This window comes from Cheilinus undulatus, linkage group 20 (genome assembly GCF_018320785.1).
Source record: "Cheilinus undulatus linkage group 20, ASM1832078v1, whole genome shotgun sequence".
In the NCBI taxonomy this organism is placed as follows: Eukaryota; Metazoa; Chordata; class Actinopteri; order Labriformes; family Labridae; genus Cheilinus; species Cheilinus undulatus.
This window is the reverse complement of record NC_054884.1, coordinates 9,531,131-9,555,429: the sequence shown is the minus strand read 5'-3', so window position 1 is coordinate 9,555,429 and position 24,299 is coordinate 9,531,131. Positions and strand designations below refer to the sequence as shown.

The following is a 24,299-nucleotide window of genomic DNA, read 5'->3' as shown; positions in this document are numbered from 1 at the left end:
ATCTGACAAATAAACCTGTTTAATCAATAGTTAGATTTAGTAAAGCATCAATGATTCAGTCAAACTGATGCAAAAACGACAGTCTGCTGGTTTCCTTAAATTTCCCAAACGTGAGCTGAACAACAACTGGAGCATCTGGAGTGACTAAGCCATCACTCAAAAACTTGTTGGCCAACAGGGATACGCCCCAGAGAAGCCCGCCCACACATGACATTTGTGTCAGAACTGAGAGCAAAAAATCAAGAAATGCAAACAAAGGATCAGGCAGCACAAACGCAAAACCGAGAAGCAAGAGCAAACGACTGATTACTGAGAGCGAAAAACAAGAACTGTAAACAAAAAGACAGATGTTCAAAATTCAAAGACTAAATTTGTTTGCTATTTCAAATTTGTTCTCTTGATGTGAACATTTTTATGCTTGGATCACACATTTTTTTGTTCTCAAATGTTAGTTTTTGTTCGATACTGAAAAAGTTTTGTTTGAATCTTTTTGACACAAATTTCCATACACTGATGGCCTAGAGGTTAAGTCACGCCTCATGTACGCAGGCGGCCCACATGTCATGCTCCACTCTCTAATCCCTGTTTTCAACTCTATCCTCCGCTACAAAATAAAAGCCCCAAAATGAAGCTTAAAAAATCTTTAATTACCAAATCAAGCCAGTCTAAAGCCCAGTTCAGAACAAAGATTTGAAACAAGATGGGTTGAAAATTGCAACTGCCTGCCAGGACCTGCTCTGCAACATCCTGAAAACCTGTCAGCTCACACTGACTTTCACAGTCACTACATCAAGAGATTTCTTTCTTCAGTTACTGTGTGGTAAATCTGTCTCTACAAGGGGAGCAGTGCTGGTATTCACTGGTATTAACATGCCAGTGTGAGCACAGAAGCAGTCATAAATACTTTCGTTTTCTCTTTCTCCCTCTCTCAATTTAATATTTTGTCACTTGTCACATTTCTATATTTCTGTGTCCTAACCATGACAATATGCAGCATAAGGTTGCATAACCCCTAATTCCATTTAATAAGGATGCTGCATGCATCACAAGAGATTTCCTGCTTTCATCAAATATTTAACTTTCAAAATATGTCTTCCATTTTTCTGCATGCAATGCCTAAAAAAACAGCTATGAGTAACTCGATAAACTAAATTTCTGACACCATCAACTAGCCTGATAGAAACTGCCCTATCCCACACAACATTACAAAATTGTCTTTCTGTGTTGTGGATCTTTGGTCTAAACTTGGATTAAAAGGCACAAAACTGCTCGCCACAAACCGACTGCTTTACTTACTGTTTATAGGAGACAAATGCAACTATTGCATCTTTTTGAGACACCAAATGGAGTGTTAGAGAAATAGTGACTCTGAACAAAAGATCTCTGCTCTTTTTTTGATTGGAGCAGCTCTGAGTAAAAAAAAAATCTTTTGAAGCTCTGATTGTATGTGTCAGATATGTGAAATTAAAAAGAATCAAAGTATTAAAAGTCAAACAGCCTCTTTACCTCGATGAGCTTGTCCTTTGGTTTGAGTCCAGCTCTGTCTGCTGGAGAGTCCTCGTCCACAGCTCGGATGAACTGACCCGGTTTGGACTTCTCGCTGTGCAGGTTGAAGCCGTATCCGGTCGGTCCTTTCTTCATGAGGCAGAGACGAGGCCGCAACCCGGCGCGGTCCTCCTGCACAAAGACAGAGGAAATATTAGATTAATTAAAGGACTTTCTGGATAAAACATGGGATCTCTTGAAAGAGAAAAAGGTTTCAACTGAAACGAATCTTTGTGGTGATATTTCTTGTACTTCTTAATGACTGCAACACAATTCTGTTAGGAAACACAGGCAAAACATCAAGTTTATATAGAAAAAAATATGACGAATTCATGTATTTGCAATGAAATTTTGGGTTTTTCTTTTTTTGCCTCCTGGCTGTTAAAATCAAAATTTAAGGCAATCACTAGATGAAGAATGTGGGTTTCACTTTTTCAAATTTATTAAGCATTTTTTTGTTGTCCAATTTGACAAAATATGAACTTTTAGAATACCGAACAAAAGCAGGGTTACTATACAAACAAAGTCAAGACCTTTAAGCCACACACATGGAAATATTATTCATTTTTGTAGAACCAACTCATTGCAAAGGACAACTGAGAGGCAATTAATTAAAAAGCACAAACTCTCTTTATACACTAGCAGGCATTGTCTGACCAATCAGATGGAGCCCTAAAAACACAGGCCAATCAAAATCTCAAGCATCTGGGTGCGATTAAACAGTGACAGGGACGAGGCAGAAGGGACAGTCACCCCTAAATTAAACATCATTCAGCTTGCATCTCTGACTGAATGAAGCAGCAGCTTTCCTCTGCTCTCTTGTAGAGGCTAATCCAGCTCTGACCTGCTCTCCTTTCAGTGTCTGATAATCCCACGTGCAGGTAAAGTGGCCTCCTTCTCCAGAGTGTAGTATAAGCACTGACTTCAGAAAGCATTACTCATTTTTATTCAAAAATAATTTTTCTATTCTTGTGATGTAGCAGCAAACATGACTGTAAGTATGTCAACAAGGTCAGATATTTAAGTATACATGGATGCTGTATAGAAGCCTTTATCTGCTATGAAAATAATTGTCAGAAGAATGAAAAATGCCTCTTTTATTTTGTTGTAAAGCACATTGCACAAGGTGTGTCATGATACCAGAATTTTAATCTGACTTTGGTACAATTCTAATAAAAAATAATATAAAATCAGGGCTACCTGATGGTGCAGAGGTTAGCACTGAGAGCAAGAAGGTTTCTAGTTTGAATCCTACGTCTTTCAGTGTGGTGTTTGCATGTTCTCTTGATGCATGTGTGGGCTCTCTCCCAGTAATCCTGCCTTCTCCCAGAGAAATGTCCACTGGTAGCAGTAAGGCTTAATGATTTTAAAAAATGATCAAAGTACAAACTCAGTAGGAATTGTTGCAATGAAGGAATGACCATTTTTATATCGAAGTAGGATTTTCCGCAAACTGTTCTAAAAAAATAGACACAAATGTTTACATTCAAGTATCTGCAAGGAATGCCAGTATATGACTTATCAGCTGTGCATCTGCTGATACTGATAATTAACTTTTTAAGCTGTTATCTGCTGGTGCGGATATTCTGCTGATGATGTTGAGCATCCAAATCGTTTTCAGACTCAGTTGAGTAGTTCTCAGTGCTGTTGCTTTTCCATTGTGTTCACTCTGCAGTGCCGAAAATCCAAATCAAATTCAAGTATTTATTTCTATCATTGACTGTAAGTAGACAGCCCCACCTCTAACACAGCAGTCTGAAACATGTGCATGAGTTAGCAGCAACAGTGAACACCTGATTTTCTGATAAAGACACTATCCCCACCCTTCTGTCAGCGGATAATTGTGCAGCTATCTGTGACACATCAAGGGCTATCAGTGTTTATCTGTGAGTTACACTCTGTCCGGAGATGAAGCAATGCAGCCTCAGCACTTACACCCTCAGGGGAGATTATGCATTAATCCAGGAGTTTATATGAAATCATGCGAGTTGATGATTGTTCGGCGAGTGTTCACGTGGGGCAAACCTTTGGATGGAGCCACATTTATGACGGGGTTCATAAAACCAGCAGCAGCAGTAAAGGTGATAGCGATGATATAACAGGGGAGGTGCAAAGTACAATCCAGGAACACACTACACTAATGTTATCTCTTCATACGAGCAGTCATACCTCTAAATATAAGAATGAATAATATACTGTACATGCATCACATGGTATCTTCTTGTCAAATATAAAGACTGTGAAATGATCAGGCTCAGTGACAGGGACAGGGTGTGGTTTAAATCTGAGAACTCTTCCATAAAATGGTCCATCAAAAATTATTTTTATGGTGCATTTCTGCGATGGAAACCTTAAGTTCTGCCTTCAAGACACCTTGATAAATCTATTTGATCATGCAACAGATTAATATTGGTTACATGGGTGATTCCTGATCTATAATGACTCCTTTTCTCCCTCCATAGAGGGGTTCAACCTCATCCACACTGAATGTGAAATGTCACCAGGTTGTACACATTACACCTTGAAACTGCATTGTGAATCAGCCAAAAGTCTATAAAGGTGTGACTTTATGATCATCATTTCTTGGAGTACCTTAGATTCTACACATCCCTAAACTGGGTTCAACATCAGGTAAGATGTTATGCAAGACATTTAGAGGCTTGAAATTAACACCCCTGAGGCTCCTCACCCATCCCTTCCATATTTCAAAAAGTGAAAAATTTCAAAAATATGTTTGTGCAATTTCCACCATGCTCTCTCTATTATGTTAAACATGACATTAACACATGAATGTCAGATGGGGGCAGGAAGTGAAGAACAGCGATCAGGAACCAATCTGAATGGAGGAAAGGTAGTATGTCTAACCTCTAGGTGCACCTGCACAGCAGTTATCATCAGAAAAATTCTACAAACAGTGGCTTTAATCCCGACACTTTACAAAACGGTGGTCTTTACCACAGGTCTGATTCACCTGGAACGGAGGTGATTAATATCACAAATTACTTAGTCCTGCAATCCTCATACTCAGAGTTCTTTAGCCAGCAGATAATTATTATTAGCTTATTGACAGGCAAATTTTCGAACTGAATTACCAAATAAGTAAATAGTGAATAATTGCATCATATATATTGTGTTATCTAGAAGATTTGTAGCAAGAATCCTTTAATATAAACTCGAAGTAATTTTACCACAGCATACTTCCTGTCTGGTGCTGGGGTTGTTTACGTACATCAACACAGCACATGGCCTTTTTAAGGTGATGAATATTCATATGATCAACACTGATGATGTCAAACAGAGCCAATATCTGGGGGACTTCACATCTATTAAAAACTATGCAGGTTTATTAACGGTATGGACAGTGTTTTGTAGGCCATCGACTGAGGTAATAAAGAAGCCAATATCAAGGGACATAAACTTTCTGAGAAAGAATGGACTGGGCTGAGCAGAAAGGTTGTTTTAGCAGAGGTTACAGTTGAGATCATCAGTTCATGATGACTGATATTGAACAATTGACAGTGAGACTCAAAATTCCTTTGTAAATACAGAGTTTTAACTTGGTGTCTAGTTGACAGAGCACTGGTGTGTTATTTGTTGAGACGGTTGGTAGTTTGTTGGCGTTTTCATTGGAGGATGGTATTTGGCTGTTGTAAGCTGCTGGGTTATGGTAGTAACTAATGTGCTAACAGGCTAACTTAGATTAAAAGTGCTGCTGTTGTTTATGTGTTAAATGTTTGCTTATATTGTGCAACTGACTGCTTCTGTGTAAGGGAACGCTCACAGCTTCAATATGTTTAACAATAACTCAGGTTTCCTATCGGTTCAGTTTCTACCATCTAGGTCTTGGGACAGGTTTGGAAATAAAAATGTGTCCCCAGTCCTGTTTTAGCACAGAGAGTGTTTCTGTTTTATTATGTTTTGCTGCAGTTAAATGCAGGTTATTGGTCACATATGGCTATCTAAAGCAGATGCCCTGTAGTTGTTCTAAAGAGCCAGAATTATTGGGGACAAGTCTAGCGGAAACTCTGCTCCTACTAAACCTGAAACAGATGAAGGGAGACAAGAATCTTGGAGAGTCTTGTACTAAGCTAAGAGGCTAGCTGAGCAACTTTAACAGCTTTACTCCCTTGTTCTAACAAGAACACACTTTAAATGTCGATAGACTATGAAAATAGCTTTGTGGGATAAGAGACCTATTAATGATGTGCCATTCAAGAATGAGCTGGCACTTAGGTATGACAAGAGCTGGCTCTTGTTTGAGAGCCAGTGTACTCTCTTTCATTATTGTTATTGAAACCACATTCAAAAAGCCCAACTGGTACCAAATAAAGGGCCATTTTGGAGCCAGGCAATCCAGATGTTTAAAAAGTGACTGACTGCCCGTCAAGTGAGACCGGACTGACATAGGCCGGGGGAGCACAAGCAACTGTGATGAATAGTACTGAATCAAACTGAGCCTCTTCTCCCTTTCTCTGTGAGCTTTTTTAACTTTTTGTCTGAACGTATCACTACTTTCATGACTAAAAAGCAGCTCAAAAGCTATTTTTTCTCTAATCTAGATGGTTTGCAGCACTGTAGACAGCTCAAAACTTTGACATTCTAATAGCGCTTCTCTTTACAGGGCTCACTTCTTGCTTCACACCTGGAGACAGGCATAGAACTCCAGAATGCAATTGTCTTTGTAAACCTTTTCCCAACATCAACTTCATCTTCATCATAATAATAATTACACAACTGCACGTAATTCGGCTAACTTCTTAGCACTTTTTCTTTAGAGATTTTCTTTGCCTCAGTCTGCACAGGAAAACCACAGAGTCAGCAAAGCAACTCACATTGTAGAGTGTTGTGACAGCAGGAGTTAATGAGAGTAAAGTTGAGCTGAGCGGCTCTGATAAACTTTAGTCATCATAGATATCACTGCGGTGTACGACACACGACTGATGGATAACATTAACAATACATCATAATGATCCCAGCAGGAGTAACAGTGATTTGACTGTCAGTGACAAGAAAACTGCTTCATCTACAAACCAGCAACATGCTTCGTCCTCCAACAATCTTTACCTGTTTGACTTGTTTGTGACTTCACCTTTGTTTCACAGCGTTCTTTTTTTTAAAATATTGTATTTATTAAGCTTTTATTTGCAGAGAACCATTTACCAAAACAGCAGCTACAGCATGGTGAACTTCACCACAAAACCACTCCAGATTGTGCAGCAGTATTAGCTGGTCTTAGAGTCGGTCGGCCCTCGTAAACATCCTCTGAGCTCGTAGAAAATCAAAGGTTAATGGCTTTACAGCTCGTTGTGGTTAAACATCAGATGCTCTCCCCTACTCCATGTCTCATAATGAGGAGTGACATGTTGTTTAAGGACCTTGAACTGAAGGTGAAAACACTAAAGGCTGTGTGATGTGAAGGCTTTATGATCACCTCAATGGCACAATTACACAAAGAGAGCAATGCACACTGCAAATGTGGTGGGTTTCTTTTTAGCGTTTTTAGGTTTAAGTTAACACTGCAAAGATTGTGAAACTTTTCAAATGTTGTCCAAGTTCTGCATTCTATTAAAACAACTCAAAAACTACTAAAGACTTACGAAAGTCCACTTCACACCTCAACAGGAAGAGTTGCACAATGCACCTCAATAGCTCTTCGCTGGAAACAACACTGCATTAAAGTTAGGGCTGAATACTGAACTCAAGATCTGTCATTTTATTTACTTATTTTTTGGTAAATCTTTTCTATTTTTAACTTACTGTAAAATGGCTGTTCAAGTCAACTTTACACACTTTTTATATCTAAAAATTTGGCTGCATCCTATGTATTCATGTGTACAAAATGCTGAAACACATGCTGTCATGACCTTTATACTGCATGAGACCTAACATGATGGTTCACTTTTTAACCACTTTTCTCCAGTAGTGTTGGCCAAACTGTGGCAGTGACTTATGTGGGAGTCCCCTGAAGCACTCACACACAAGAATTAATACCATTTATTTGCCCTGTCTGATTTCACTTCACACAACAAATTAAACTGTAGCATCCTACAGATGTTTTTATTCCTGAGTATATCTATAAATACAGTACTGGGAAGAGCCCTTAGGCATGTTTCACCAAAAACTGAGGCTGATGCAAAGCCTTTAATGGCAAGTAAGCCCACCTGAGAGCACCACAATGCTCTGGATGTCCTTGCATATTACCAGGGGAGGGGGAAATTAATCAGTCAAAAAAATAATATAGTCCACACCTTTAGGGTGGACTAAGGGATTGATGGGGTGAGAAAGCATGGCCTGGGGCAGTGTTTCCAGACCAGTTTTCCTTGGAGCCCCCCTTTATGTACCTAAGAAAAGTGGGCAGGTAGTTAAAGTCACTAGCCCCTGGTCCTGCTCTGGATATCCAAGGGCCAAAAAAACTACTGGTGGTCTCTGGGTGTGTCACCAGGGCTGAAAAGGCCCTAGAAGAACAAATGCTTTCAAGGTTGACCTTGGCTGCTGAGCAACACACATCTGTGTAGACTGTACATCTATCACAATCTATATCACTCTGTTAACTTTTAAAGGCAACAGAGCACAGTGGTTACATATAGTGCCTACAGCCACCTTTTTTTGTGTTGGCTGTGCTTATTTTCGCATCTCAATCCTGGATGCTTTTAATGCAGCACTGCATTAAAACAGGCATGATTCTGTACTGGAAATGACTGCATGGACCCAGGAACACGTCCAGCTATGGGTTGCGCCAGCTGTGTGTAAGTTCAAACGTAGCCTAGTTCAAGCATAAGTTCTTACTTATGACAGAGTTTACGCCCTCCTAACATTTTAGGGTGTTGCACCAGCCGTGATAGTTTCAACGTAAGTTATAACTTAAATCTTACACCTACCCCCTACTAGGTGTAAAGTCCTCTGTAGAATATGGCTGTCATGGTGATAGCTCTGAGAGACGGGATAACTCGGAGGGTGACTAGGAGTTGAGGATTTTACAAGCACTGCATTCTCCATGATCAGTAACACTGTTGTTTTCCATTAGTGGAGATCATTTCTGCTGTCCACTGTTAAATTATCTTGTGCTATTAGCGATTTCACTACACAATGTCAGTGTTATAATTTTATGCTGCCTTTAGGTTTAGGCTGTAGGCTTCACAATACTCAAATATGCAAAATGCCTTGTCATGATTTTCATTCACACTGGATGCTGTTTGAGAATTATCAGCAGTTGGCATACAGTATTTTTAGCCGTTAGCATCTGTAGCAAACACGGGGTTAAAAAAAGCTTTTTAGTGATTGGTTAAAAGTGAGAGAAAACATCATATCCAGGACAATATTTTGGTTAGTTTGGACATAAATCTCTACTAGTTAAGATCAACCTTACGTCTCTGTGGTGAAACTGAACAATGACACAACTTAAGTTAAAACAACTAGTTTCAACGTAGGGTTTAGTGCGGACTTTACACCACAACTTAAGGCAGGGCTTAAGTATAGCTGGTGCAACAGGCTGCAGAACTCCCTGTCTTTCAACACAGTTTACCATCCCACCCACAAATGTGAATTAAAGCTGTATCATGCAAAGATGACGCCATATGTAAACAGGATTCAGAAATGCCAGCATCTTTTCTGGGCCAAAGCAAATTTAAAATGGACTGAGGCAAAATGGAAAACTGTTTTGTGGTCAGATGAATCAAAATTGGAAATTTCTTTTGGAAACCACAGATGCCGTGCCCTGGCAACTGAAAGAAGAGGGACCATCCATCTTGTTATCAGCACACAGTTGAAAAGCCTGCATCTCTGATGGTATGGGGTTGCATTTGTGCCTTTGGCGTGGGCAGTTTACACATCTGGAAAGATACTATCAATGCTTAAGAGCAGATAGAGGTTTTAGCGCAACATATCCTCCCATCTAGACAAGGTCTCTTTCAGGGAAGCCCTTGACTTTTTCAGTCAAACAGTGCTAAACCACATACCACATCCATCTGAACAGCATGGCTTCACAGTAGAAGAATCCAGGTGCTAAACTGGCCTGCTGGCAGTCCAGACCATTCACCAATAGAAAACATTTGGAGCATCATAAAATGAAAAACCAGGAAAAAGCAAGACCCAGCTTGAGTCCTACATCAGACAAGAATGAGACAACACTCCTCCCCCAAAACTCCTGTCCCCACTTTTTTGAGATGTGTTGCTGCTATCAAATTCAAAATGAGCTTATATTTTCATGAAATGGCAGAAATCACAGTAGCATCTAGCACGTAACAGCTGTTTTACAGAAGAGATGTATGAATTGGTAGAAGATGTGACAAAGTCTGACCTGTTTTCATGTTCAAACATGAGAGAATGTTGGCATTGGTAGAGTATCACACCAAAAGAAGTGACGAAAACACATCAGTATCAGCTATTGGCTAAACTGTTACATCAAACACTGGTTTCAGCATCAGCTTTTGTTTTCAGGCATGTCTTGTAAGTTGTATTTTGGTGTTACATCCTCTTCGTTTGTTTACACCGGCTTCCTGAAACACATTTATCACCGAGTTGGTTTTATTGGGAGGGTATAATCTTACATAATCCAAACAAAGTGCACAGTAGTGCCACAACATGCAGCAGCATTATGGTAGTCATTAACCTGCTGAGACAGAAACAAACAGTGCAGCTTCATCGCTATAGAAACTCTCTACAGGGACAGGAAGTGGTTTGTGCAGCAGCTCCACCCCGACAGCTAACAGCCGACAGCCCGTCTGCTGACGGAGGAACCTGCCAAGTGTACGTGAGTGAGAGGGAAACAAGCAGGCCTGTACCACGCGTGTTTGTGGTTACAGAATAGGCTACCAACAACTGATGATTATTTCAGACTTATGTTGCGTTGGTCAGCCTTATTCTTCATCATTCTTCACAGATATAACACCGGTTTGACTGGGGATGTGATAAAGAGAAATAAAATGATCATAAAACAGCAGAAATTAATGATTACTTGATTACTTCATCACATCTTACAGAAAAACAGCATGCTAAATTGTTTGGTTAAAAGTAGGGTTGTCACAATATTAATACAACACACTTCCGTATATAAATAAAAAAATAAAATTATATTAATTAGGGATGGGTTATATCAGTGCGGGAGAACTCAAATCACATACCGAAAGAGTAACCCAGAACTGGCTTATTACACAGTACACATTTTCCTCTCGTAAATATGTCTACAGTTGCTTTCACTATTAACATCAGCCTTACATATATTATCAATATCATACAAGGTAAAGGGTGCTAAACTTCAGTTGCTTCAGTTGCCATTATCAGTCCACTTTCTCTTCTCTATCTGCATCTTCTTCCTTTCTCTGCATCTTCATCTCATCTCTTTCTGAATCTGCCTCTCCTCCGTCTTTCTGCATCCCCCTTCTCTCTTTCTGTATCTTCCTCCATTCTCTGTCTTTATTTCCCTCATCACTTAATGCATCTTCATCTCATCTCCCTTTCTGCATCTTCCTAAAAATCATTTTGTGCATGTTCCATTTTCCTCCAGCATCTTCCTCTCTCTCTCTCTTTCCGCATCTTCCTCTCTTCTCTTCCTCCAACTCCCTTTTTCTCTCTATCTGCACCTTCTCTCCCGCATTGCATCTTCTCTTCTTCTCTTTCTGCATCTTCTCCTCTTCTCTTTCTGCATATTCTTCTCTTCCATTTTTGCACCTCCCTCTTGTGTCTTTCCACATTTTCCTCCCTTCTTTGTCTGCATTTCCACGGTCTCTTTCTGTCCCCCTCGTCTCTCTTTTTGCATCACATTTTTCTTCTTGCCTCTCCCTTATCCTCCTTTCTGCTTCTTCCTCTTTTCTCTTATTGCATCACAATCATCTCTTTGTCTGCTTCTCTCTCTTCTCTTTCTACTTCTCCCTTGTCTTTTTGCACCTTTCTCTCGTCTCTTTCTGCACTTTCCTCTCTGGTTCTCATAGAGCTTTCTGTACGTTAAAGAAAGGTTTTCTTTGCCTCTGTAACATTGCTAAATGTTTCTTAGTGCTGAGCTCATGGTGATTAATGTTGGCTTTTGATAAACTATATAACTGAGTGCGAGCTGGACCTGCTGTCTTTGTAAAGTGTCTTGAGTTGGTTATGTTTTTTTTGCTCCTCATCTTTTCTCCAAGGCTCATCCCAGATACCCTTCTAAGAAAACTTCGCTTGCATCCATGATCTCATTCTTTCCGTTATGAACCAACGCTCATCAACCACAGATGAGGGTTTCAAATCCATGCATATCAATCAAAACAGTCATGATGATGATTTTTCCATAACTAATCAGCTCTATATCAAAGTAAATAAATGTGATTTTATTTCTTCCACTTACATCCTGGCTGCTTCATGTGCACAAAATCCTCCTGATCTGATTGGTCACGCTGCATTCTTCATTAACCACCGCTGACTGATGAGCGTTTAAAGCAGGCTGAGTCTAAAGCTCACAGACAAAGCCTGCTGCGTACGAGACACGGCCTGAATGCAGCCACAGCTGAAGAGGAGGAGAAGCTTCAAAGACTCCTTCCTAATTAGTTGAACCAGATGTAATTATAATCCCAGTCATGCTGAGGATCAAATCTTGACAGATCTGCAGTCTTTCCTTCACGGTCCGCTCAGAGCCGGAGGGAGAAACTGAGCGCGGCTCACAGGCCGCTGTCAGAAACATCCTCGCTGAAACTCTGGAGAAAATGCTGGAGGATGAATGAATGTTCTCTGAGAGTACAGTGAGTGTATAAAACACTCAGATGATCTGCTGTGTGAGTGTTTATTTAGACGACGTCACTGAGGAAACAGCGAGGAGCACAGTCAGATGACGCCAAAGCAACTTTTATGGAGTTTGTTTTGGACGGCATCCCAACAAAGACGCATCTGATGGAGTTTAATTTACACGCAATCAAATCATTATTCAGACTTAGAGACAAATCTTTATGATTTATCATTTATGTAACAGTATTCATTAACATCAGTGTTATAAATTATTCTTAACTGTGCAAAAACATTGCAGACATTTGGAATTAATTACATAAACAAGAAGGCCTAGTCCAAAAGTCGGCAGGTAGTTGCTGAAATTAGGGATGGATGACATTGGAATTTTGCCAACAACCAATATGACAATTTATCTAAATTAATTTCAGCAGATATCGATATATTCACACCCATTTTATTTATAAATATTATCAAGTGTCTCCTGTGCAAAGAGCAGCTGAGTCTGGTCATTGTTTTATATTGAGAGCTTCATTCAAAATGTCCAGGGTTCACTCACCCACTCCTGATGGTACAGTTTTACATTTCACCAATATTTAAGGCCAACATGTTATTTATACTGCTGGTATGTATTGTACATACCTATTTATCACTTAAAAAAAGTGAAATGGAGTAATCCTTTTAGAAAAATGATTAAAATATTTGCTAGATGGATAACTGAAGCACATGTTCATTTACAGACAAATAACCCTCTACGGAAAAGAATCAGCTAATCTATATCAGCTCTTGCATACAGTGCATTCAGCCCCCCTTCCCTCTTTTCAATTTTCTGTTACAGCCTGATGCTACAGTTGAAACAAATAATTTTTATTCTCAGTAATCTACACTCAGTGCCTCATTATGACAAAGTGAAAACTTAATTTTAGAATTTTTTTCTAATCTATTAAAAATAGAAAACTGAAATATCACATTGACAGAGGTATTCAGAACTTTCCCAATAACACTTAAAATTTAGCTAAGTTCCTCCCATTCTTCTAGATCTTCGCTGAGATGTTTCTACACCTTCATTGGAGTCCACCTGTGGTTAACTAAACTGATTGGGCATAACTTTAAAACACATCTGACCTCACAGATGACGATGCATATCAGAGTAAAAACCAAGCCATGAGGTGAAAGGATCAAGCTGCAGAGCTCAGACAGGATTGTTGCAAGGATCTGGGGAAGTCTACAAAAAATTTGTTGCACTGAAAGTTTCCAAGAGCACAGCAGCCTCCATATTTCTTAAATGGAAGAAGTTAGGCACAACCAGGACTCTTCTAAGATCTGCATGCCAAAACTGAGAAATTGGGGGGCTGGCCCTATGGCAGAGTGGCTAGACTAAAGCAACTCCTCAGTGAAAAACAACATGAAAGCATGCATGACTTGTCTGTTGCAAACTCCAAATTTTAGCTAACTGTGTAGCGTTTTTTGAAAAGGGTTTTGCATTTCTAAAATTCTGTTTTCACTATGTCATTATGGGGGACTGAGTGTAGAATAAAAATGCATTCTTTCGACTGTAGCAACAGGCTGCAAATCGGGCTGAACAATTTGCAAAAATACTCAAATTGCAATTTTTTTTCCCTCATATATTGCAACTGCAATTTAATATGCGATTGTATTAGGTTCCTCATCTTCAAGCAATAAATCATTCCATATTACAACCTACATTCAGTCAGGAACTCGCTCAGCATACATTTAACCATTTTATTGCAAAATGCATAAGCAGTTTTATTTGGCAGAGAAGAATCTGCTCAAAAGATGCTCCCTGTGTAAGTCGAGTAGCATGCTTTGACTTTACCGGCCGTGCATAGCTAGAAACCCCCATATGGATAGACATATTTATGACAATCTGTAATGAAAACAATTAAATTATTTTCAAAGCAATTAATCCATAGTAGCATGAATCTGAATATGATGGTGCAACAAGCTTTAAGCTATAAAGGAGGAGGCCGGGGTGGAGGAGGTTAGGTTGCCAGCAGCAGTGTGGTGCATCAGCATTGATGCAAGCAGGGATTAGGGAGAAGTATGTCACATTTGAAAGGACCTCTGTTTGACACTTGAATGTTTGCATAATGTGCATAAAATCTCTGCTGCTGCAAAAAATGAATATATCAGAATGGTATTTTGAGACATTTCAAGTTAAAGAAATATTGCAACTTCTGGGATTTGTAAATTGCAGCAGGTCATATTGCAATTTGATCTAATTTGTGATTAATTTCCCAGCCCTAGCGCCACCATAACAAAACTGAAAAAAGTCAAAGGGGACTGAACAGTTTCCGATAATGTATATGGGCTGTAAACAAATGCTGACCATAACAATATAATGTACGATAATTATAATCACTTTGATCTTTGTCCCACTAAGTATCATCCTTGAAGTTGTTCTAAAATTGAACTCAATATTTTAGGAAAGAGTACAATAAGGAGGACGTTACTGGAATGTCAGTCAAGTTCAGTAAAATCAGAAAGATGCGGGAAGAAGAGCAATGCATCCGGCTGACATCACTACCCACAATGCATTGCACAAAAATAGGCAGAAGCAAAACAGCAGCTTCCGTTAGCAGTTTCCACTGCAATCTGAAGCAGTCTTTCACACAACAGCCATCAGTTCCACGGCCAAAATAAAGTTGTGTCTGTCACAGTGGCTCCGTCATACTAGCCACCATAACAAGGCACATCCTGTTACAACAATAAAACTAAGTTTCTATTGGCTTTTAAAATTGTTTGGTCACTGTGATTTAATATGGAGGGTTGTGTTGAAGTTATACGGTCTTTTCATCCATTACTGGGATATTTTCTGGCTCTAAAAGCAGCAAACTGCTCACTGACACATTCAATAAAACACTGGGATTGAATATTATTTCACACTGGCTGCATCTTCTGAATGGAAGTTATGAAAGTGCAAACCAAGCCCGTCTCTAATCGATTGGTGTTTTCCCATAACGACAGAGCTTTTAATCAATGGATTATAATGAGTAACACGACATTTTGTTGATTTACAGCGTTCTCTGCCTCTGACTCAGTAAAACGGCAGATTAATTGTTCTGTTCCACTGATTTTATGAGCTCACTGATAAGAGATGATTATGAAACCCTGAAGAAGAAGAAATGATCTGTTGGAAAGATGAGAGCTGCCTCAAGGCCCTTCTGCTGAGTCGGAGGTTCAAAGTCTTCACAAGGCGGTGTTATCTTAGGATGCAGGCATGCCCAATCAGAGGATGTCAGCTAAAAGTGCTTCAGTGACAGGCTCATGATGTTACCATAAGTGTCTGACAATATTACAAAAGGGATCCTGGCAGCTAAAGACCTTTTTGTTGAAGAGGAGGATAGCTCCAATGATCAGACTCTGCTGGTTTACTGCTGCCTCTGTAGGTTACACTTCTGATTTGGTTTTTGAACATGTTGGCTAAGACGTGACCCAATATTCTCAGACAAAAATTGTACTAACATGATGGTAAACTGATCAGCATATCCCATGTAATACAAGGTAAAATTGCAGGTTTTGTCAATGGAGTCTGCTGGCTTTGAATAAGGTAATACAATGGCCCTTCTTTGCTTTCAAAAAAGCTCTATAAAGGTCAATCATTGCAGAACTTGTGCATGGAAGAATGTCCTGCACAATCATTAAACAGCAATAAAAATACAGACAATGTGAATCAATTTTACAAAGATATATTTTGCAATACTCTCCCTTCACCTTTCTAGACGTGTCTGCAGGACCAACTCATCTGTGATATTGGGTAAACCAATCAGCCTGTGGTAAAAATCACTTTCTTGTAAATTGTATAAATGTAGAAAATTTCTGATGATGACTGCAGCGTGCAGGTCTACCTTTACTCCTTTTCTCACTGATTCCTGCATGCTGATCTTCACTTCCTGCCCTCTGGATCACCTGACTGAAAACAACCTCATCTGTAATCTTGTCAGACACTTTGAAACACAAGCCAGGTCAAAAAGAGGTGAAAACAAGAGCTTTTCTAATCCATGCCAAGGGTTATGTTGCAACTTACAGCCTGTTTCACTTGCTTGAGCAATCCTAAACTCTTTGTACCAGTAAGACCCAAAAGAAAAGTTTAAAAAGGAACCACAGAGTTCCCCTACAAGAGGCATTCACTGCAGCAATGTTAAATAATCATTTGACATTTTCACTCCTACAGGCACACGACAAACAGCTTTTTAATCCCACTGACAGCCCCATCTTATACAAACCAATGCTCCCTTTCCTTCACTAGTATTGACAGTGGATGTCCGCAGAGGGTGGAGGTATTTCAGGGTCAGCACGGCCTCCTTGTTGAGGCGTGAGAGTCCTCTCTGCTTTCCTCCCTGGCCCTGGAGCCTTTCTCCCCATGCAAACACAGCAGACAAAGCCTCTTTCTGCTGCTGGGGATCTCCATGGTGACCAAAAGACGGGTCCTTGGTGTGGAGGAGGACTGATCTGCTGGAGGCCAGGATGTTACCATAATATGATGACATGCTCACTTAGTTCATGCTTTTATCTCACAGGAAAGCGGCCTCTAAAGAATCAGATCTCTAGGTCTTTGTTCGGACCAAAGCCACAAGGACGCCGCTTCATCTGAAAGTTTGATCACTGACCGCGATACCAAGTCCAAGACGATGACGTGAAAGGAGCTTTTGTTTGTGGCGTTACCACGTCATCAGAGGAGGGCCCACTTACTCATGTGTGTCCCACTGGGAGGCCGGTATCAGAGCATCAGCCAGGCCGCTCTGCCAAGTTTCACATCAGGGAGGAATGTAGCTGGAGGTTTGCAGCATCCCAACTAAGCAGGCTGTGGTTTAACTTAAAATACGCTTAGTAAAAAAGAACAGAGTGAAGGACAGACCGAGACCTCCCATTAATACCAGCAAAACAGAGGAAGAAAGTGCTAACATGTTGGGCATTCACATGAACTTAAATATATTATAATTTAGATGAGTCATGAATAAAAAAGTAACCATACACCACTTTAAAACTGGCGCCACTGTGAAAAATGCGGGCAGATACTGATGGCTGAACAAAAAAAACTGAGCTGATTTTCAATACCAATGTGACTTTCATCTCTTCTTGGTGTTAGACTCCCAGAACACAAACATTTTTGTCCATTTTTGGCCATGAAACCAGATCAAACAGGCTGCTTCCTCTGCTAAATAAAAATCTGTTACTTGATTCAGCAGCTAGATATAACAGCCGCTGATATCTGTTTATGTCGCATTATTTGCTGACAACTAGGTGTTTGTCAAAAGGGCCAATATCGGAGCTTCTGAAAAGCTAACATAGCTAAAATAGATCAATAATTTATTTTATTACATAAGCCAATGCAGCTAAGTTAGCTTTAGCAATGTGAGATTTAGAAAACATAACTACATCTAACTTAGCTAAGTAGATTACGTAAATACATAGCTTATGCAGTTGCTTTGTAGGCTTAGCATTAAGTACATTGCTACATTAGCTAAGTAATCTATAGCTTAGTTAGCCAAAGCAACATGAACTTTAGCAAACATATGTCTTACTAAGCTTATGTAGATAATGTACATACTTAGCTTACATAGCTGCTTTTTGAGCTTTGCTTTAGCCATGTAGCTATATTAGCTACATAGCTCCATTATCTTTAGCTAAGTTAGCCTTTTCAATAGGAGCTTTAGCAAACGTAGCAAAAGCTCAGTTAGCTGTACAGATAACATAGATATGTAGCTTAGATGTAGGGCTGTAGTCAACCAAAGAAAAACTTGGTCCACCAAAATCGCGCCCAGGCACCAATTAATCGATTGGTCGTTCAGGTAAAAAATTTCATTCATTATAAAAAGTTACCTCGTCGGGGACTAATTCAATCCATCCAGGCTCCTCACTGCACCTGCTTGGTACTCTAAATGATCCTAAAATGAACCTAACAAGCCTTTGGAAGCACTAATATATCTTTTCGGCTCATCACGTCTTACTATATAATAGTATTAATTGAGAGACAACAGCGTGCACCTGCCTTTGATCTTGGTCGACCTAAAGCTTTCCGATCAATTAATCAACCAATCGACTTGAAGCTGTCAGCCCTACATAGATGCATTGTGAGCTAAACTTCAGCTATGCTAGCTCTGTAGCTACATTAGCTATGCAACTAAATTACCTATAGCTAGGTTAGCTTTAGCAAATGTAGCAAAAAATAATAAAGCTACGCAGAAAATGTAGATCAGTGGTTCTCATCTGGTTGAGTCACGGGACCCACCAACAACTCCTCAAGGAGACTTGCAATCCAAATTTTTTAGATTTTTTTTTATCAATCAGAAGTATTTAATAAAAAAAAAAAAACATTAGAGCTTGGGCTTAAGACAGTACAAAATGCGTAACAAAGCAATGAAACAGGACAAAACATGCATGTTTTATGGAGTCTCAGACACAATTTGGCGCAATTTTTTTCCCAGGCACACATCCGCAACCCACTGAAAAGGGCGTCGCTACCCACTTTTGGGTCCCGACCCACCAGTTGAGAACCACTGATGTAGATAATGTAGCTTACAAAACTGCTTTGTGTGCTATTTTAGCTATGTAGCTTCATTGACTGCATAGCTACATTAGCTACACCAGCTAAATTAGTTAGCTTAAGCAATGTTACTTTAGCAAACAAAGCTAAAGCTAACTTAGCAATGTAGATAATGAGATACAAAGCTTACATAACTGCTAGGTGAATTTAGCTTTAGCTATATTAACTACAACACTTACACAGCTAAGGGAGCTACATAAGCTATGCCAGCTCTGTTAGAATGTTTTAATGGGTGGACAAGCTTTTTTCCTGTAAACAGACAGTTCACTCGACTTCATTTTACATTTTGTATTCAGGTTTTGCAGGTCAGGTTTTTAGCTTTAAGCTTTTGATATCCTGTTACTTTAATCCTAACCTAACCCTAAGCAGAAGTTTACTCCAACTATATTTAGGAAATGTTAGCGTGTATTTCTGTTCTGAGACTAACAGCGTCTCTGATAAATGGTCTGTCAGAGAGGACCTCAGAAATGGTCTGGAGCCAGACTGTCTTGAATTAAAGGCATACTGTGACCATTTCTAAATACCCCAGGATACTGTATTACTGCCCAGCCTTGTATTGTATCATGCTGTATTATATCGTATTGTTACCCTTCATTTCCCACACCTACTGGATACCATCAGCAATTTAAGTTTCTCATTAATCTGTAACAACAAAAGCCACAACACAAAAAAGCATCAAAAACATCAGCACTCAAAGATTCCCTACAATGTCAACCTTATTCTCAATTTTCAAGTTCCTAGATGGATTATTGCAACGAGTTGCTGTTAAACTTTTGCCTCCAACCAAGATAAATAATGTGAATCAATCCTAAAAGGGGGTTATGATACATAGGCAGGTGGAAAAGGTGTGTTTTAAAATACACAAACATAAAGCCACAGATAATACCTCGGTTTATTATTTTCACGTTTCATATAAAGGGTGCAGTCTTATCAGTTACAATAAAATGCAAAACACTGAGCAAAGATCACGGACGGAGAAACAACAAGGCTGCACAGAGACATTTACACAATAAGAAATGGCATAAATGCACCAAATTACATCCATGTTTGTATCTGACCTTTAATTCTTTACCACCGAGGGCAAGTCTAAAAATATCAGAGTATCCCATTATTATCATAATCCTTCTCACACTGGTCACATTCTCAGAGCTGAATTCCACCACAATGAGGCGGTTTCACATTCCTGTTACACAACATTTAAATTAAAGCACCGACTTCCCTCCAGCTAGAACAGCCATCTTTATGAATGTTTCAACCATTATAATATTCTTTCATAACAGACAACAAAAGCCTGCTCTCACAAACACTCAGGATTACAGTAATCCAAGACGAGAAAGGCGTTTCAAAGAACTTCAAAGTATTTCTCAGTGTTTAACGTGGTCGAGCGGGTCTCAAAGTCCCAAATAGAGAGTCAAACCATCGCTGGTCTGCTTCATGTTGAGATGATATTCAACAGAACTCAGTCACAGAAATCAGAAATCCTCATCCATGGTTAAAGATAGGCTGTACCCAAATGTTTGCCCATTGGTGCCATGGTGGCGTCAGATCGATTAGAGTATCATTCTCACCAATAATGTCCTGAAGGTTAATCACTACTTTAAACAAGTTACTTATGCAATCATCATATATCATTAATTATTACTTTTAAGGATCATTACAACCGTTTAAGTCTTATCTATGGGTAAATATTTCATTTCTTAATCTTTTATTCCAGCTAACCTTTTTTTTAACAATCAGTCATCAATTAATCTGATAGCTCTAATAAAGACTTATTCAAAAAAGCATAGTGTGTATTATTAGCCACCATCCTTGCGTTTTTTTACCTTGTTTGTGTACGTAGCACAGCACATGGCTAACTCATGCAGCCATTATTCATGTGATCAACGTTGATGATGTAAAACACAGTCTATCTCTAGGGAAGTTTAGAGCTACTGAAATGAAAACCATGCAAATCAACAATATTGAAGGATTTTGAGGAAAGTCAAAGATGCAAGTAATAAGTATGGATGCATGTGGGGAAACAGTTGGATGGTTTATTCCTGTATCAAATTAACTGGAGCAAGATATACAAGTCAGTTAAAAACCAATCATTTTTTATAAACACAGGCTTGAAATCCGGGTCCACTAGAAGTTGCTGTAGCTTCAGTTAAGTATCACTGCCTTCCTGTCAGAGCTTTCCCCCAGCACTTCACCTGACGTAAATATAAAAAGCTTTGTAGTGTAGTAGGAACAGCACCATATGACAATTTTTTTTAAGTGAAAAATGGAAATAAAGGGGTTTGTAGGCTGTCAAGGGTTGGACTCACGTATAACTACTTAACTGAAGTAAAAAGAGGCAACATATCAAAGCACGATATTAATCTGCAAAGAGGAAAAAAGGCTGGTGGAGCTAGCTGCTAATGTTAGCCATGCTCTACAGAGTATATCAGGCTCACATCACACCTATTTCTCCTCCTTAGACTAGTCGGTTAAACGCAATTTAGTGTTTAGCCGAATAGAGAAATAGAAGCCTTGGAACATCCTTGGTGCTATGGAAACCAAAGCAAAGGGGACTGCAGATAGCTGAGTGGTATAAACAACAGTGCAGCGGCCAGGACAAGGACAGGCCTGGGCCGAGCAGAGAGTTGTAGTGGACTTTGATGATAGGGTAAATCTAACTATGACGGTTCAAAGCGGAACTGTATTCAATGCAGAATCAAAAAGGCATGGGTCATTTGGGCCAATTGCGAGGGCACCATCTAGGTTTCCTGAAGCTGGGAGTATTTGCTCCGTGGTTTCTGGCTAAAATGTGCAGCAGTCACAGCGAACATAACTTTAACTATGGAATGAGCTATCAACATGAAGAGGACAGCAATGAACTATCCACAATGGACGCTTTTCTCTTTCTACACGACTACTCCGAATAAACCACTGTGGATGGATTTCACTATTGGTTACAGTTGAGATCATCAGTTTATGAGGACTAATATTGGACAAATGACTGTAAGACTCAATTTTCATTAGTATTTTACATTTTTAACATGGTTTCAAGTTGGCAGAGCACTGGTTAGTTATTTATTGAGACGATTTGTTAGCGTTTTCAGTGGAGGATGTTATTTGGCTGTTGTATGCTGCTTGGTTCCGGTAAAAATTAATGGGCTAACTTGGCACTGAAAGAGCTAATGTGAAGGGGAGTGCAGTTGTTGGGTAGGGTTAGGGTTACTGTAGGCGTATATTGTGCAACTGACTGCATGTGTGTAGGGAACAGCTCACAGCTTTTATTATGTTTGTTTCAACAACTTACAGAGACAATTATAAAAGAATGTTTTTTTGCAGTCATTTCCAAGGTCTGGTCATTTTTTATGTTAAGCAGGCTGTCATGACAGGGTAACGGCAACTCTCTCAGTTTCTACTGTCTTGAACTTGTTGCTTAACTTGGACATGAAGTTGTATCACAGTGTTTCAGTTTTTGTATTTTTCATTGCTGTTAAATGCAGGTTATCAGTCACACATGGCTATCTAAAATATATGTCCGGTGGCTGTTTGAAATGGTCAAAACTGCAGAGGGCTGCTGGCCATTTTAGCTGGAGACAAAACAGTCGAGCTAGCGTAAATTCTGACTGGTTGATTGCCAGTCTCAGAGTAGCCTAATTTCTAAGCGCATACTGTGTGTACTCCACTATGACATACATGGCTGGAGACAGGGATACAACTGGCCAAATCTACTCACCAAAAAACAACAATATCAGATGTTCATTTCCTCATTCATGTCTCTTTCAGTAGCCAACAAATAAAAAATCCCCCTGTCCTCTGCAGCAGCAGATCAAGCGGCCATCTCCTCTAATGTCTCCTCTGTGTACTTTACAACAACTGCAGAATAATCAACTTTTGAATAGTATTCATCAAGTCTGACTCTTCTGTTTCAGTCACAACAGTTCCCTGTGTACAAGCAAGCAGGAAATGTTGCAATAGGACAAGGAAGCATTTCAGTTGACCATTTCAACCATCATTTCTGGCTACCTTAAATGATTTGATTGTCAGCTATTTTTATGATTTTCTTTTTCTTTTTATCTCATAACCAAATTTAACTCAATCTTACATCTTAAATCCCTCCTTTGACTCCTGTCTAGATGTTCTTTTATTTCTATCGCAATGTGTCAGCTCCTATCCCTTTAACTCCAATCAGATTTTGATAAAAGCTTTAAAGAGATGTTTGTCTGACGTGCACCAAAGTGTTAAAGCTTCTGGTCCGACGAGCCAAACCTGACGGGGAATTTAAGACGAGGAGCCGAGCTGCTGACAGGCATTTCTATGACAAAGAGTCTGTTCAGCAGGAGAGAGTGGAGACCTGGCACGTTTCGCCATGTTGTGTCACTTCTCTGTCTGAGCTTAGAGCCTTTCAATGACTCGGAAAGAGAGGAATTAAAGACGGATCTATTTCTAAATAATCTTTAAGATCAGGGCGTGGAGATAAAACGTAATAAGTCTTGTTGTTTTGACCTGCTATTCAATAAACCATAATGTCTGGCTGCCTTCTTTTTGTGGTGTTTTGGCATTATAATTAAAGCTACAGATAAATTATCTAGAATACTCTGTTACATTTATCTGATGACTAAATTCATGTCATCATTAATCTTCATATTTATGAAAGGTGTGTCAAACTATTACTGGGTTCTGATGTCGGAATTATTGAAACATGCTACTTTTTAACCGCTTTTCAACAGTTTATCTGCAGATTTTTGCTACTTCTAATTTCTGTTTCTCACCCATTTTGACCCTTTTTAGCCAATTAAAAACATTTTTTTGTTGTCATTTTACCCAATTTTGCCACTGTTTTACCACCATTAACTTGTTTAGATGTTTTGCCACCTTTTGCCAAATGAAGTTGATTTTCACTTGTTTTTGCCACTTCTTTTTTGCACGTTTTTTTTTTTACCCATATTTGCTGCTTTTTGGCCATTTTTGCCACTCTGCCTTGACATTTAAATGTTGTTTCAGCTACTTTCCACCCATTTCAGTAGCTTTTCATTCTTTGTTATTTATTGCCACTTCTTTTACCCAGTTTTTACCTATTTTTGCTGGTTTGGGGGGAATTTTCTCTACATAGCACCAATATCTGCCACTGCTCTGACCCTTTTAACCAATTTCTGGCCATTTTTGCCCTCTTTGTGACTCTTTTGGCCATTTTGTTGCCCTCTAGACCGATTTTTGCTGCTTCTAAGCCAGTATTGCTGTTTGTCACTTCCCACTTTACGCCCATTTTTACTACTTCTTCTCTGCATTTATACCACTTTGCCACTTTTTGAAAATTTCAGTTGCTTTACATTCATTTTTGCAACTTCTTTTTGCTAATTTCTGCAACTTTGGAACCATTTTTGCCCTCTAAGCCCTTTTAACCACATCTAACCCATTTCTGCTGTGTTTGCTCACTATTGCCACTTAACACCCATTTTTGCCACTTCTTTTTTGCATCTATGTCTATGCACATTATGGTCAACAAATGGAGTTAACATTTTGAAAA

General features: G+C 39.3%; 1 protein-coding gene across 1 annotated transcript in view; it reads right to left on the bottom strand.

Annotated features, from left to right (window-relative positions):
* Positions 1 to 24,299, bottom strand: part of slc9a3r1a (SLC9A3 regulator 1a) — a 41,565-nt gene that overhangs the window by 12,462 nt on the left and 4,804 nt on the right. Inside the window, exon 2 of the mRNA XM_041816590.1 lies at positions 1,507 to 1,677. Coding sequence (XP_041672524.1) covers positions 1,507 to 1,677 — 171 coding nt within the window. The remainder of the gene's footprint in view (positions 1 to 1,506; positions 1,678 to 24,299) is intronic.